The sequence below is a fragment of the Paramisgurnus dabryanus genome, chromosome 16, assembly GCF_030506205.2.
Source record: "Paramisgurnus dabryanus chromosome 16, PD_genome_1.1, whole genome shotgun sequence".
NCBI classification, from domain to species: domain Eukaryota; kingdom Metazoa; phylum Chordata; class Actinopteri; order Cypriniformes; family Cobitidae; genus Paramisgurnus; species Paramisgurnus dabryanus.
The window spans coordinates 18,090,831-18,107,006 of record NC_133352.1 but is presented as its reverse complement, the minus strand read 5'-3'; the positions used below and the strand labels follow the sequence as shown (position 1 = coordinate 18,107,006).

Below are 16,176 nucleotides of genomic sequence, written 5' to 3'. Positions count from 1 at the left end.
AGCAATGATAACTATTCCGCACACTATTCCACGCTTGTCAAATTTCTTCAGCATTTAGTCTTTGTTTATTTGTTGACCAAAAGCTGACATGAAATTCATCTATGTGGGTAACTGGGCAATTGATTTTCCTTTTTGAAAACTGACAATTAAAAAATTTCATCTTTGTTATATGATCCAATATGAGCAAGTTACGAGTCATCCAAAAATATTCTTAATGATATTTGGGTCATGGTCGCTCGGGTCGTTTGAAATAAAGATGCCAATTAACTATTTTAAACAATTACTACTTTTAAAAAATGTGGGCCAGGAAGCGGGTCGGGTACAATATTATAATTTTTTTGCAGTGCATGTTGCGGGCAAGTTAGTTGAAAACGTTAGGTGCGGGTTGTTTGTACATTGACCCGCGCATCAATGTTATGGGTGATTCTCACGAAATCCAGACTTAGAAGCTGTCCAGCATCAGATTTTTTTTTTTCTTGAAGCCAATTATTATTTTTTTGCACATATAAGATTGAGGTCTGAACTACTATAGCCATTATTTTTAGAGGATTTAAAAAATATTTCCCATAGAATTATTTAAAAAAATTTATTCACATCCCTTATTATTGTCTCTACATTTACCAATGATCACCAAATAACACATGATTCTTTACTGTAAATGTTTTTAGTATAACATGCACTGAAGCTTTGTATTTTTTGAGTTTTTAATTATACATTTTCCATGTCAAAGAACCCAAATCCAGTCATGGACACGTTGCGATAATGACAATTTTCCCCTGAAAGGTGGAAAAAACAACAAAATATGTTTGTATGATGTCATTTGAAATCATGTGCAAAATAGTACATGAACAGATGTTTGTAACTGTATGCTTCTTATTTCGATACTCTTACTGTACTTTGCATTTACTTTTTTTATCAAAATGTTTCATGACACCTCATAAGTCTAACTTTGTGAGAATCCCCCATATGTCTTCATTCATTCTGTATGTCCGTCTGTTTGTCTGTCTTTGCTTCTTTAGTCAGACCAAAACACTAAAGCATCCAGCTTTTATAATAATAATGCTTATCTTCAAATACCCATACCCCTTTCTCTCTTTCTCGCTCAGTCGCTTAAAGCACCAGCCATCTTTCTCTCTTCCTCATGTAGCAGGAAGACATCTCGCATTCATTATCCTTTGGCCTTGGCTCGCGCTGCTGTCCTCCCTTCTGCACTGCTCAATTACTCTGTCTTCCTGGAGCGTGTGGCGGTGTCAGGCTACTGTAATGACTTTCTGATTATCTGTCTGTCCGTGATGAATGAGATGGAAATGTACCACTGTGGCCAAACAGGTCTCTGGATCCATGCCAGGCGGGTATGTCAAGGGGCTATGGGCATAGCCTAACGGAAAACCTTAACGATAAATAAAATCACACCCCAAATCAAGATCAGCACATCCTGGCAGTGTTTACGTCAAAGAGTTTGTCTGGTCAATGTCTCAATCGCTAAGCCACTGTCTCTAGGATTAAGAAAGAAGAACAGAAGTAAGGTTTAACAGTTTCATTTTGATGTTGAGGTACTGTAAGAAAAGATAGCTTGACTGGGGTGTCTGACGATGGGTTGAAAGGAAAGGTCAGCTTTTGTGTCACTGACCCGGTTGTAAATGACATTGACATTAGATGGTTAACCAGAATGACAGTAATAGGTCACCTGATCAGATCTGGATACCTGAGAATCGCGCTGAGTATTAGTTGTCACTCAGCCCGGACCTCCATTGGTCCCTTGTTCTCCCGCTCTCCTATCCTGTCACTCCCCTTCCCTCTCTATGTCTCGGCCAACTCCAATGCCTTTCTTGTTGCTCATTTACTCCTGTGGCTGCCCAATGTGGACACAGTAATGACATTCTGATTGTCTGTCTGCAAATGAGAATGAAATGGGTGTCTGAAGAACACGCGTGGAGCCATTAATTGCAAATTGGGGATGTGAGGGGGGACTTCAATGCCTCGTCTGACAAATGCTTAAAAAAGAAAACATTCAAGCACCGCAAATGCATGAAATTACACTCCAGGATTTTAATTGACCCCATTCAAGGTATCCATTAAAGATGAAACAATACGGCACCTTCCAACAATTTCCTTGAAATAAAGAGTCCCTGTTCCTATTACAGTATTGTGTTTCAAAGCAATGCCATTCTTTCTCTTCTTTGTCCTGTCGGCTGACTATAGTGGCCTCAAAACCGCACATTTATGCAGCACATGTTACTTTATTGTGTGAATTTCACTCTTTCAACTCAATTCAGGTGTTAAGATAAGTCATCTTGCACAGTTTATAGATTATGGGCAAATATGTGCGACTTTAGACAGACACTACAAGAAGTTACTTTTATTCATGTCACTGCATGATGACGCACGATCCATGTGACATCTGGAAATTGAATAAAAAAAATAAATGTTTATTTAGACCAGGCCCAGCTCCAGATATGAGATGAAAGGTGGGCCAAGTGCTATGGGCCGGTCGGATTTGGGAGACTTCTTTCTTTAATGCTTTAATCTCACATGTCTATAGTTTTAATATCATTTAAGACTATTGTTAGGGTTGTTTGTTATTGTTGTGTTCGTGTTTTCTTAATTTTTTATATTTTTTGTACATATTTTGGAACCATTTAGTAATATATATATATATACACACATACATATATGTGTATATGGTTTACATATTTATTTTTACATTCTCTCTTTTTGCATTTGTAATATTTTTTGGAGCCCTTAACAGATCTTGTATCAATTGGCCAACTTTAGATTTAAAAAAGTTGCAGATCTTTAAAAATAACTATTTACATCGACTTAACAAACTTGTTACAACTTTAAAATGACAAAAAAAATTATATGAAATGCTGTTTTTCTTAAGAATTATTCCCACGTCTGTTAATAAAGTATAACATTACAGATTTTTGGCCAAAAGATTGGCTGTTATGTGGTGTGGGGCCAGGGTGGGCCAAGCCTCTGATTGGGTGGGCCAGGCCCACTCTGGGCCCCCTGTGGAGCCGGGCCTGTTTAGACCATGCTTTGTAATTCTTTGTTCATCCCTAAAATAATATGCCTTAAAGTTTGATGTATAAAGATACATAATGAAACATTTTTGACATTATTTTGGTGGTATATTCTTGCTGTATTTATTTTTTTAGTTACCATACATACACTGTATCAATAACTCTGCTAATATTACATTCCATATTATTGTATATTTTTAACGTGTAACCCTTATTTTAAATATAAGCTAAAAGAAAATTAGCGTCTTAGTCAGAATAATCAGTCTCTAATCAGCTCTGATACTTGAACGCTCCGCTCGTATTTAATAGAATGTTAACATTCAAATCAATCACTTTAATTAATATTTTTAGGCATTAATGCTCTCAAACTTTAACAGATGTAATTGTCAAAAAAAGGACTCGAATCCCCATTGGGTTTAATTGCTGTATTATTAATTCTTACTGGGCGAAAGCCTGGTGCATTTGAAAAGTACATTAGTTGTAGAGGATCACTTGACTGTGTCTCGCAATACGTCAAATCCAGACAAAAGTTGCCTGGAGCCTTTCTATTATATTTCACCCTCTCTTACCACACACTGATAAAGATCTGTTATATATTTACTTAAACTAAAGGTTGTCAAGTGTCAGATGTGGGTTAAGTACAGTAATATTGCATGCAGTAATGTTTCCAAGCTATTCCTGTAGCTACAAAATAGCTGACAATGAAAGTGTGGTGGGCGAGTGATGTTTTCAAGAATAGAAACAATGCATAAGGAAGTTAAATGATTATATTTTTCACTTTTAAATGTGCTTAATGTTATAATTCATGCATATCGTATTAGATTAGAATGACCTTATCACTCTTAAATTAACATGATAGTTTTTAATATTATATATTTACATTACATATATGCATTTGGGAGACACTTTCATCCAAAGCGACTTAACAGTGCATTGCAAGGGATGCATTACATCAGTCTTGATTTATCAGTATGACACCTGTTATCTATCGACTAAATGTCCTGTAAAAGATAAAAGTTGGAACTTTTAGTTTTAATCTTATTTGGGAAACTTGGTAAATGTGTGTGTGTTTTTGGTTGTGTCTGTAAGTGTATGTGTGATGTACCTCATCTGTTTAACTGTATGTAGGCTATCACACGCCTTGCCCTGTTGTGGAGGGCTGACGGCACAGTGAACCACAGTGGACCCATGCGATAGGGCCATATGGTGTGGCATGTTGTGTCATTAGTGTAGAAAGTTGAAGGGAGCACCAATGTCTTAATTATCTCCAGACGGCCTGCAACACTCAAACCTGCAGAGAGTAAAAAGCTCTCAATGCCGCACAGGCGTTAATGCATGGAGAAGCTATAAAAATGCTAAGTACTTTCTATCTGATATGTTTGATTTAATAGTGTGAATTTAATTAGTTTTGTAAGTATGGGCTGGCAAGCATGGTTTTTAATTCACCTCACTTATACTCGTTCACCTAATCTTTAGGGGCCTTTCACACTTAAATCCTGATTTATAGCTGCAAAATTCAGATAGCCTCTTTTCAGTTCCTCTGCTATTCTCTGTGTGGATTTCTTTGCAGTATTTTTAATGAATTGTGTGCTGACATCTCATAGGTAGCTCTTTTATCAGCCTGTTATTAGGCATTTGTGTATTTGTTTTTCCCTCTTGTTGTTTCAAGTTACAGGAGAAGCATTCATATGAACCTAGCACAGTCTATATATTTGAATCATGCTGAAGCTTGTTTTGTGTAGTTTTTACCTTGTGCTGTACTGTGCACCTTGTATGAACTAGATGGTTTATTTAGCAAATGCTTATTTATAGATTTTTATATATATATTTTGTTTTTCATTTTTGATGCTCAGGTCAAGTTCCCCCATGACCATCAAATAATTAAAGACTTCATTAGACTTGCATTGCAACACTATGGGCTCTATTTTAACAATCTGAAACGCAAGTGCGAAGCGCAACGCGCAAGTGAGTTTGTGGGCGGATCTTGGGCGCTGTTGCTATTTTCCCGGCGTGAGAAATAACTCTTGCGCCGGGCGCAAATCAATAAGGGGTTGGTCTGAAGTAGGTTCATTATTCATAGGTGTGGTTTGGGCGTAACGTCAAATAAACCAATCAGAACGCTAGCCAACATTCCCTTTAAACGCAAGGGCGCAAGTTCCATGGCGGGTTGCTATTATTATGATGGATTTACCAGGCGCACGCCAGGAGCGGTTCACAGCCGAGGAGACCGACGTCCTTGTACGGGGGAATCCCACGCTTGCCAGCATAAATCGGGCACGCCGTGTAACGGGAGGTGGATCTGCCTCAGGACTTGATGCCAGCAGAGGACATCGCTGCGTCCACTTTCACCGCTGAAAGGGTTTGGGGGCTTTGAAATCGGACCCAAGAAACGCAAGCAAGGTCCAACCCCAAAGTACTCTTACAAATCAAGTTCATATACATTAAGGTTTCTTATGAAAACATTTTAACTATTATTTACATAAAATAAACGTAATACAGCCACACAACAAAGTTATGAAAATATTTTAATCGTTATTTGCATGAGAATAAATAAAAACTATCACCACAATGCTCACCACTATGATTCCCCTTATCTCGTGTATTAATATTTTTAAGTGTAACAATTTATGATTTGCAAAAATAACTGTTGCATCTGTGTAGATTAGATAAGCTTAAGTGTATGCGCGTTGTGCACGCTATACATTATGGTCAAGCATGCGCCCTTAAAATAGCATAATGAACCACGCGCAACGCGCCACTGACTTTAGACTAGTTTTTTTTGGTTAGTAGCGCAATTGTTTTTTGAAACTGCAAAATAGCATAAGAGATGGTTTGCGCCGCAACACGCCTCCTTTTTGCGCTGAACCGCCCAGGGAGCGCAAGTTCATTCCCTAGTTTGCTGACGTGCATCTGTGGAGGGAAAAACCCCGCTGTGCGCCGGCGCAAAATACGAATGATACATGCGTCACTGACAAAGTCAATTGCGCTGGGTGCAAGATAGGGCCCTATACCTCTACATGCAGGCCTACCTGTAAACCTGGTGAGTAATTTATCTTTTATTCATTAAATTGATTAAAAGGCACACACACATTAAGATTAAAGCCATAACATCAGTATTCATTTAAACTTATAAAAACAAAAATAACAAAGCATTTTTTTCATCAGATTTTCTACTATGTGAAACAGTCAAAACTATAATCGCTGCAATATATTAATATATCTATATATGTATGCACGTTTGCTTAATCAATACCAAACATACACAACACAGACACATATGGTTATACATTTTAAAGGAAATCATACATTGACAAACAACAGCACAACATAGGATTGATTCAACCCTTCACATACAAAATAACGTAAGACCTTATTGGCAAAGGAGGTGTAAAAAGTCGGTTTACCTGGCAACAAACTAATGGGAAATAGCAACAGTAACGGTAGTCTAGCAATAAAATGCAAGTGCCAAAGTAGTTGAGAATCTGTTCGCCCAAACTTTCCCCAACTAGCATATATTTGGAAATTATAAGTAAATTACAGACACATCCTTTTCTCAACATAATATATGTTTTACATTACACCTCAGGTGACAAGGAAATTCATATACTAATGTTAACAGGGGCGTCATGCACAATTTTTTTTTAAGGGGGCACAGTGTGCACAGCTTACAGAAATTTGTGCATACACAGACATCAAACTAAATATTATAGAGCTTTCAGTCTTTTCCATGGCACTTCCATTTCTAACAATCTGAGCACCCCAGCCTTCATGCAAAAACCTCCAAAATAAAAGTGTTGAATAACTTTCATATCAAATACTATTAAATCACAATAATGACACATTGGCATCATATTTACATCTGAAACGGCATGTTTTATTTATTTAAGTTTTAATAAAATGACTTGTTTAATGGTGTCATTAATGTTTTTTGCACAACAACTGCATTATCCTATGAAATAATGTAATTTTAAACCCATAAAGTATATAAACAACAAAAATGACATAAGCTTTTAATTGATTTGAATGTTTAATATGTTTAGATAAAATTATTAGAGGAACGTATTATTGCATCAAATTTTACCTCGTATGTAAGCGTGTGTGATTTTAAACCATACATTTTCTACACAGAGGAGGTTAACTGCACATTACCGTACTGGGGTTTGGAATGTCTTACACGTTTAAATTCCTCAGATAGCAAAATGCAGCAGCAAAAGCAAAGAGCTCGTGAGCGCGCCCAGACGCTGATGATGTCTGCGACTGCGCTGACTGCAGCACCTGCCGCCAGAATAAAGAAATGTAACATGATCAAAACACTATCAAAATGGCAAAAATCTCTGAAAAGTGACATGCAGCACAGAATTGATAATATTGTGCATATTAAACAGATTAAAAGACAAGTAATAGATCAATGGATGCTTCTTTGTTTTTTAGATTGCATTCAAAATCTATTTGGCTCAGTTTGAATGGGCATGACGCCTCTGAATGTTAATTGTAATAAGCCGGTTCAAAAACTCATTCTCTCAAAAGGCTTGGCTATGAACATTTACAGCTTATATGGACTGCCCGCTCCTGATAGAAAAATGTATGTCTTATTCTATGTAGATTTTAAAATCAGTCTGTAGATTATATTTTTGTATTTGCTAAGAATAATTTTTTTTCTCATTTCACTTATCTTTCTCTCGTGTACTGCATCATGTTTTATATATGTATGTCCCTGTCTTTCTCGATTGTGTTTTTTTTTAAGAATTTTGCTGAACTGATTTAGATAAACCAATATAACAGTGTTTTTGTTAGATGGAATAAATGTTTGGTGAAATATTTTGTGTGGATGTCTGCTGTAGAGATGTCTATAGTGACTGCAGGCAGTCTTGCCCCTGGTGCCCTGAGGTTCCGACTAAATTATAAATGTGCAAGATTTAGTATTTTTCTGAAACTTTAGGGCACAGTAACTACTCATGCTGGAAAAATAAGTGAAATAAGTGTGTAAGCCAAATTATTACAGCTAAAAAAAACATAAAAATATAAATGTTTGATGTGTTATATAATTTATTATTTTTCTAAAGCATGTTCAAGGACACAAACTAAATTTTTTGCAGATTTATTTTGTAGCAATCATGCTTTTTAATGCAATAGCTCTGCTAATTTTACCTGTGCTGGTTTCCTTGACAACATGGGTAAAATGAACAGATGTGAGTTGTAATTTGTTGAATGTGTGTTGATCATAAGTGTAGGTTGGGTTTGATGGGGGCAGGTATGATGCAGATGGTAGACCTATCATATAAAACATTCACAAAATCTTGGTCTCATGTTCTACACAGGCCTCAAGAACTTACATTGCTCAGTTAATACAACAAAACACCAAAACTGCCTGCTGGTTATGTTGAAATAAATATACTCAATGCCATTTCTCACTGGGAAAAATAACCTTACAAACCAGATTCTACACTCTTAGAAAAAAAGTTACACACATTTTGGTAGAGATATGTATCTTTGAGGTAGCACTATGTACCTATAAGGTACAAAAGTGTTCTTTTTGAAAAGGTACCACCCCACTAACAACCTTCTTGTGTCTTGTACTTTTTTCTAGGAGTGTAGTTTTTGTTTTGGTTGCTGAGTGATCTGTAAGGTATTTCAGCCGTAATAAAATCCACAGTATAGTAAACACACTGGTTAAAGGAATAGTCTACTCATTTTCAATATTAAAATATGTTATTACCTTAACTAAGAACTGTTGAATCATCCCTCTGTCATCTGTGTGTGTGCACGTAAGCGCTGGAGCGTGCTGCGACGCTACGATAGCATTTAGCTTAGCCCCATTCATTCAATGGTACCATTTAGAGATAAAGTTAGAAGTGACCAAACACATCAACGTTTTTCCTATTTAAGACGAGTAGTTATACGAGGAAGTTTGGTGGTACAAAATAAAACATAGAACTTTTCTAAGCGGATTTAAAAGAGGAACTATATTGTATGGCGTAATAGCACTTTTGGGAGTACTTCGACTCGCCTGAAAAGTCCGCTCCCCTTCTCACTCTCATAATGGGAGAGGGAGGGTGTGATAAAGCGAACACCACCAGTTCGCTTTGAGACGTGGGTATGTCCCAAAATACCACAATAACGATGGCCCAAACCGTAAGAGTACTTTCGTACAAGGTGAAGTTTATTTACAGTGTATGAGAAGATAACCAAAAGTGATATATTTATATTTACAAGTGCAGACAAAAAAAACCAAAAACCAAATAAATAAACAAAAAGGCAAAATAATGATGAAAACGTATACACAAGCAAATATCAACAATATATCAAACAACTTTTCTCCACTTCCACTCACTTTGGTCGACTTGGTAAACAAGTGCTTTGGATGAGTCTGGCCTCTCTCTTTATAGGCCAGACTCCTCCCCTAAATCGGGAGCTTAATTCACAGGTAAGTATAAATTAATTAAAACCCTCCTTCATCTTCAAGGATTTATATACACATATTCATTTAAACATAAAAATAACATTTATCTTTTAAAAGATAAATACACATATTAATACATAAATCAAACGCAATAAACACTTAACATTAACATACACAAAATAACAATACCCCTTTAACAAAAATAAATGGACTCGCCAACCTTCGGGTGTACTGCGCCGGCGCGGCGCACTTTGATGACGTCATAAGCGCGCGCCGCTCGATCGCTCAGGTTTGCCGGCACAGCGTGTCAGTCCGAAGGCAGCTAACCAAAACAAACAAACAAAACAGCGTGGGTGCAAAGACAATGTATGTGTATGAAGGGTCCAAGTTTTGGATGCTAACAGAGGGGAAGAGTGGTGTGAAAACATGTCCATGTGCCATCAGAGTGTGCGTGCACTCACAGCTTCGACAGCCGGGGAAACGGGATGGATTATGAGAGGTAAGTGAATGCGATGTGTGTATGTGTGTGTGTGTGGTTGCCAGTAATGATTACCCAGCGGGGAGGGCTAGTTCTCCTCCGTCACATTATCCCCCCCCTCTCTAAGCCGCGCACTGGCCGGGAACCGAGACAGGTAGTCGGCGACCACGTTCTGCTTTCCAGGACGATGCCGCACCTTGAAATTATAGGGCTGTAGGCTGAGGTACCATCTTGTGACCCTGGAGTTTCGGTCCTTCATGGAGTGTATCCACGTTAATGCCCTGTGGTCTGTCTCTAAGTCAAACTCCCGTCCCAAGAGGTAATATCGGAGACTTTCTAGGGCCCACTTGATGGCGAGGCATTCCTTCTCCACTGCAGAGTAACGTGTCTCTCGTGGCAGCAGTTTCCGGCTGAGGTAGGTGACAGGCCTTTCTTCTCCTGTTGCTCCCTGTAACAGAACTGCTCCCAGGCCTGTCGCCGAGGCATCCACCTGTACGAGGAATCGCTGGGTAAAGTCTGGACTTTGCAGCACAGGATCAGCACATATTCTCTCCTTCAACTTGACGAAGGCATTTTCGCAGTCCTCCGTCCAAGGTATTGGATTCTTGATCCCTTTTGCAAGCAGGTTTGTGAGTGGCACTGCTAGAGTGGCGAAGTCTGATACAAATCTTCGGTACCAGCCGATCAGTCCCAAGAAAGACCTCACCTCCTTCTTCGTTGTGGGTCTGGGGCTCCTCCTTATGGCTTCCACTTTGTCCACCTGAGGACGCAGCTGTCCATTTCCTAGGTGGTATCCCAAGTATCTTGCTTCCTGCCTTGCCCACTCACACTTGTCCACATTTAGGGTCAACCCTGCATTCTGGATCTTCTGTAGGGTGCTCTTTAAATGTTGCAGATGCTCACCCCAGGAGTTGCTGTAGATGACCACATCATCCAAATAAGCAGCAGACCAACCTTCACAGCCTTGTAGCACTTGGTCCATCAGCCTCTGAAAGGTCGCTGGGGCCCCATGAAGGCCAAATGGTAAAACCGTGAATTGGTGCAGCCCAAGTGGTGTCCTAAAAGCGGTGTACGGTCGTGATGCTGGGTCTAGGGGTACCTGCCAGTATCCCTTGCAGAGATCCAAGGTTGTAATGTATTTCGCCTTCCCGATCCTCTCCAGCAGATCATCAATCCGAGGCATCGGGTAAGCATCAAATTGAGACTGTGCATTCAGCCTCCTAAAGTCTATACAGATTCTCAGTGTTCCATCCTTCTTCGGGACGATGACCACTGGACTGCACCATTCACTGGTCGAGGGCTCAATCACACCAAGCTCCATCATCAGCTCCACCTCCTTCTTCAGTGGGTCCACAAGCCGTTCAGGTACCCGGTAAGGCCGTTGTCTTGATGGTGTTGGGTTGCTCAGATGGATGTAATGTTGAGCCAACTCAGTCCGCCCAGGCCTCTGGCGGAAGAGAGCAGGGAACTGATCTAGGAGGTACTGCAGGTCTTTACGCTGGAGGTCCTCTAGGTGACTCAGATCCACCACAGACGCTCCTCTCTTGGCTATCGACTCCGCAGGTTCTTCCTCCACACAGTCCACCTCTTGTACCATCAATGATGTTTCTGCTGCTTCCTTACCGGCTGGCTCTCTCCACTCTTTTAGCAGGTTGACGTGATATGTCTGCTTGGTCTTACCCTTATCTGGATGGTGTATCTCATAGGTCACCGGTCCCATTTTCCGGATCACACTGTATGGTCCTTGCCACTTGGTCAACAACTTATTTGCCGATGTCGGCAACAGGAGTAGAACCTTCTGTCCAGGTAGGAACTCGCGCTTCCGTGCATATTTGTCGTACCATAATTTCTGCTTCTTCTGTGCCTCTTGTAGGTTCTCCTTCGCCTCCTCTCGGTATCGCTCAAGCCGATCTCTCATCTCCAGTACGTACTGTACTATCCCTTTCTCCTCAGCTCCACTTGTAGTGCCTTCCCATCCTTTCCTCAGAAGGTCTAAGGGTCCTTGCACCTGCCAGCCGTATAGGAGTTCAAAGGGCGAGAATCCTGTTGACGCTTGGGGAACCTCTCTGTAAGCAAACAGAACAAACGGTAGCCACTTGTCCCAGTCTTTACCTGTGTCGTTAACAAACTTCTTCAGCATGTTCTTCAGAGTCTGGTTGAATCTTTCGACCAGTCCGTCGGTTTGTGGATGATATGGGGTTGTTCTGATTGCTTTGATGCCTAGCTGGCGATTCAGTTGACCCATCAGCTTCGATGTGAAGTTCGTCCCTTGGTCGGTGAGAATCTCCTCTGGAATACCAACCCTGGAAAACAACTGTACCAGAGCCTGGATGACCTTCGGTGTGGTTATAGACCGAAGAGGGAATGCTTCTGGGTACCTTGTAGCGTAATCGCTGACCACCAAGATGTACTGATTTCCACTGCTGCTCTTCTCCAAGGGGCCTACGATGTCCATCGCTATTCGCCTGAAAGGACCAGAGATCACAGGGAGAGGTTGCAGGGGTGCTCGACCCCGCTGGGATACAGTACTGGTCTTCTGACAGATGGCACATGTATTGCAGTATGTTTGTACATCAGTGTATAATGTGGGCCAGTGAAAACGTGAACAGATGCGTGCATGTGTTTTCTGTTGGCCGAGGTGACCGGACCAGGGGACTGTGTGTGCAAGATGTAATACCATAGGGCGACAACATGTGGGGACAATCAAACGTGTAACATCATTAGTTTGTAAATATAACACATCATTCAACACCACATATCTCTCATTGCACACATTATCATTTTTCCCACATTCAACTTTTTCAAACAATGGCTTTAATGTTACATCACCCCTTTGCAAAGCAACAATATTCTCTGGGATCTCCCAGCCATCAACACTGAGACCTTCCACTGAAGATTCAGCGACTGGTGTACCCAGGTACTTTTCAAACCGCCGTTGTTGGCGTGACTTCCTGGGGCCCTTGGTTCCACCCTGCAGCAGACTATCATCAAAGTCTGGCAGTGGTTGGAGACCTGCCTTAGCTTGGGCTCTAGTCAACACAGGACATGACAGGTTAGCAATGGCATCCTCATAAACATTCACATTCTTGGTTGGTAACAGATCATATATGACAGGTATATCTCTACCAAGAATCATGTCAGCAGGTAAATTGTCAACTATTGCAACAGTCAATAGAAACATTTGATCACAAATACCCACAGTAACTTCAGCTTGAGGATACTGCTTAATATCCCCATGAACACATTGAACAGATGTTGTCATCAGATAATCAACATTATGAACATAACATGGTTTAATAAGGGATATAGAACTCCCAGTGTCCACAAGTGCCTGTAAGGTTTGTCCATTAATAGTCACATCACAACAATTTCTCAGGTTCCCAACAGAGTCTCGTACATTGTCCTCTTCCCTTGGAACGTAACAATAACCAGTCAATTTTGCCTTTCGTGCAGGGCACACAGATGCTTTGTGACCTGACTGCTGGCAATAGAAACAAATCAACCCCTTCCCCAATGATGGGTGTTGTCCCTGGGTGCTCGTATGCTCCACACCACTTCTCTGAGCCACAGCATCAGTATTACTCTGTGTGAAAGTGCGTACAGTACCTTTGGGGTTTTGAGTGCGAGGACCACCACGGTGAGCATTGAGGTACCTTTGTGCCAGCTTCGCCGCCTCCAGGCCTGATCTTGGCTCGTGCTCCTTCACCCACGTGCGTGCATCATAGGGCAGAACCCTGAGCAGCTGCTCGAGGATGACGATCTCGCCGATCTCCTCCTTTGTGTGATCCTTCGGCCGCACCCAACGATTGAAGAGATTCTTCAGCCGGTTATATGACTCTGTGGGCGACTCACCAGCAGGAACTGTAGCCGCCCGGAACCGTTGACGATATGTCTCAGCCGAGACGTCAAACTTTGCAAGAAGTGCCTCCCTCAGCTCAGAGTACTGCTCCGCCTGGTCCTCGTCCATGGCCAGATACGCCTCCAACGCCTGCCCTGTCAGCAGCGGTACCAGACGACAACTCCACTCCTCCTGAGGCCACCTCCATGTCTTAGCAAGACGCTCGAAACGTCGAAGATAACTCTCGATGTCCTCCCCTTGTTGAAAGACAGGTATCTTCGGCTCTGCCCGTTGTAACGGCTGATTGGGAGCAGGGAATCTCGGAGAGCCTACGTCAGGATCTGCATCATAATGACCCGTAACTCTCCGTGCTGCCGGGGTTGGTAGATCCATACGCAGACTTCCCATGTCCATCGATGACTGAGCAGGAAGTGCAGACTGCATTATGGTCTCCCGCAGACCTCGAAGCTCCAGCATGTGCCGCTCTTCCCTCCGCTCTTGTGCCTCCAAGAACTGGCGCATCAGAGTCACCATCCCATCATTAGCCTTAGACCCTGGTGAGACGGGCTTAGGTTGTGGTAAGTTGCGCTTTGGTGATGTACCGGAACGTTCAGTAGGCGACCCCTCGTCCTCCACTGACTCTGCAGCGTTCCAGGTCACATCCTCCTCCACTGCCTTCACCTTAGACCGTGCCCGGCCTTTATGCTTACGGGGAGCCATCCCACCGCTGCCACCAACTGTGATAAAGCGAACACCACCAGTTCGCTTTGAGACGTGGGTATGTCCCAAAATACCACAATAACGATGGCCCAAACCGTAAGAGTACTTTCGTACAAGGTGAAGTTTATTTACAGTGTATGAGAAGATAACCAAAAGTGATATATTTATATTTACAAGTGCAGACAAAAAAAACCAAAAACCAAATAAATAAACAAAAAGGCAAAATAATGATGAAAACGTATACACAAGCAAATATCAACAATATATCAAACAACTTTTCTCCACTTCCACTCACTTTGGTCGACTTGGTAAACAAGTGCTTTGGATGAGTCTGGCCTCTCTCTTTATAGGCCAGACTCCTCCCCTAAATCGGGAGCTTAATTCACAGGTAAGTATAAATTAATTAAAACCCTCCTTCATCTTCAAGGATTTATATACACATATTCATTTAAACATAAAAATAACATTTATCTTTTAAAAGATAAATACACATATTAATACATAAATCAAACGCAATAAACACTTAACATTAACATACACAAAATAACAATACCCCTTTAACAAAAATAAATGGACTCGCCAACCTTCGGGTGTACTGCGCCGGCGCGGCGCACTTTGATGACGTCATAAGCGCGCGCCGCTCGATCGCTCAGGTTTGCCGGCACAGCGTGTCAGTCCGAAGGCAGCTAACCAAAACAAACAAACAAAACAGCGTGGGTGCAAAGACAATGTATGTGTATGAAGGGTCCAAGTTTTGGATGCTAACAGAGGGGAAGAGTGGTGTGAAAACATGTCCATGTGCCATCAGAGTGTGCGTGCACTCACAGCTTCGACAGCCGGGGAAACGGGATGGATTATGAGAGGTAAGTGAATGCGATGTGTGTATGTGTGTGTGTGTGGTTGCCAGTAATGATTACCCAGCGGGGAGGGCTAGTTCTCCTCCGTCACAGAGGGTGTTACTGCGCCGAGTCGAAGTACTCCCAAAAGTGCTATTACGCCATAAAATATAGTTACTCTTTTAAATCCGCTTAGAAAAGCGCTATGTTTTATTTTGTACCACCAAACTTGCTCGTATAACTACTCGTCTTAAATAGGAAAAACGTTGATGTGTTTGGTCACTTCTAACTTTATCTCTAAATGGTACCATTGAATGAATGGGGCTAAGCTAAATGCTATCGTAGCGTCGCAGCGCGCTCCAGCGCTTACGTGCACACACACAGATGACAGAGGGATGTATCAACTCTTCTTAGTTAAGGTAATAACATATTTTAATATTGAAAATGAGTAGACTATTCCTTTAACTGTATCACTGATGCATTGCTACTTTACATTGACAGCATTCTGTAAATTCAGGGATTTCATCTTCTGGCAAAATAAGACAGCTGAGGCGAAGTTGCTTAATTATTTTTTTTAAATGAAAATGTTAAATATGATGTGGGGAAGTTGCTGTTGACTTTGTTAATAAGCTTTGTGTCAGATGTGTGTGATTGTATGTTAATTGGATTAGATATGAGAATATTGCTGAAGTTCAGATGTGGTTTTGTTATACAAAAATTTTCATTCTAAATGTTTCAGTATGTTTTCATAGCACAATGAACTCTTTTTAAAATTGTGATCTTTTAAAAATAAGATTTTAAAAAGATCAAAAAAGTCATTATTTATGATTTGACCCTATGATAGTTTATGAAAATAAACGATTACATTCAATTCTTTA

General features: G+C 40.9%; 1 protein-coding gene across 1 annotated transcript; it reads right to left on the bottom strand.

Annotated features, from left to right (window-relative positions):
• Window positions 1-9,992: 9,992 nt before the first annotated feature.
• On the bottom strand, window positions 9,993-14,891 carry LOC141280867 (uncharacterized). The gene is made up of 2 exons (XM_073812093.1): window positions 14,403-14,891; window positions 9,993-14,366 (listed from the first exon to the last, which is right to left on the bottom strand). The coding sequence occupies exons 1-2, from the start codon at window positions 14,460-14,462 to the stop codon at window positions 9,993-9,995; spliced, it is 4,434 nt and encodes a 1,477-aa protein (XP_073668194.1). The 5' UTR covers window positions 14,463-14,891.
• Window positions 14,892-16,176: the final 1,285 nt, after the last annotated feature.

What these genes read in the sequence shown, in the direction of transcription:
- LOC141280867 (XM_073812093.1), bottom strand. Translation starts at nt 14,462, where the DNA reads ATGGCTCCCCGTAAGCATAAAGGCCGGGCACGGTCTAAGGTGAAGGCA. An exon ending in TGAAGGCAGTGGAGGAGGAT is followed by an intron (nt 14,367 to 14,402) that starts GTGACCTGGAAC and finishes GTGGAGGACGAG; the next exon opens with GGGTCGCCTACTGAACGTTC.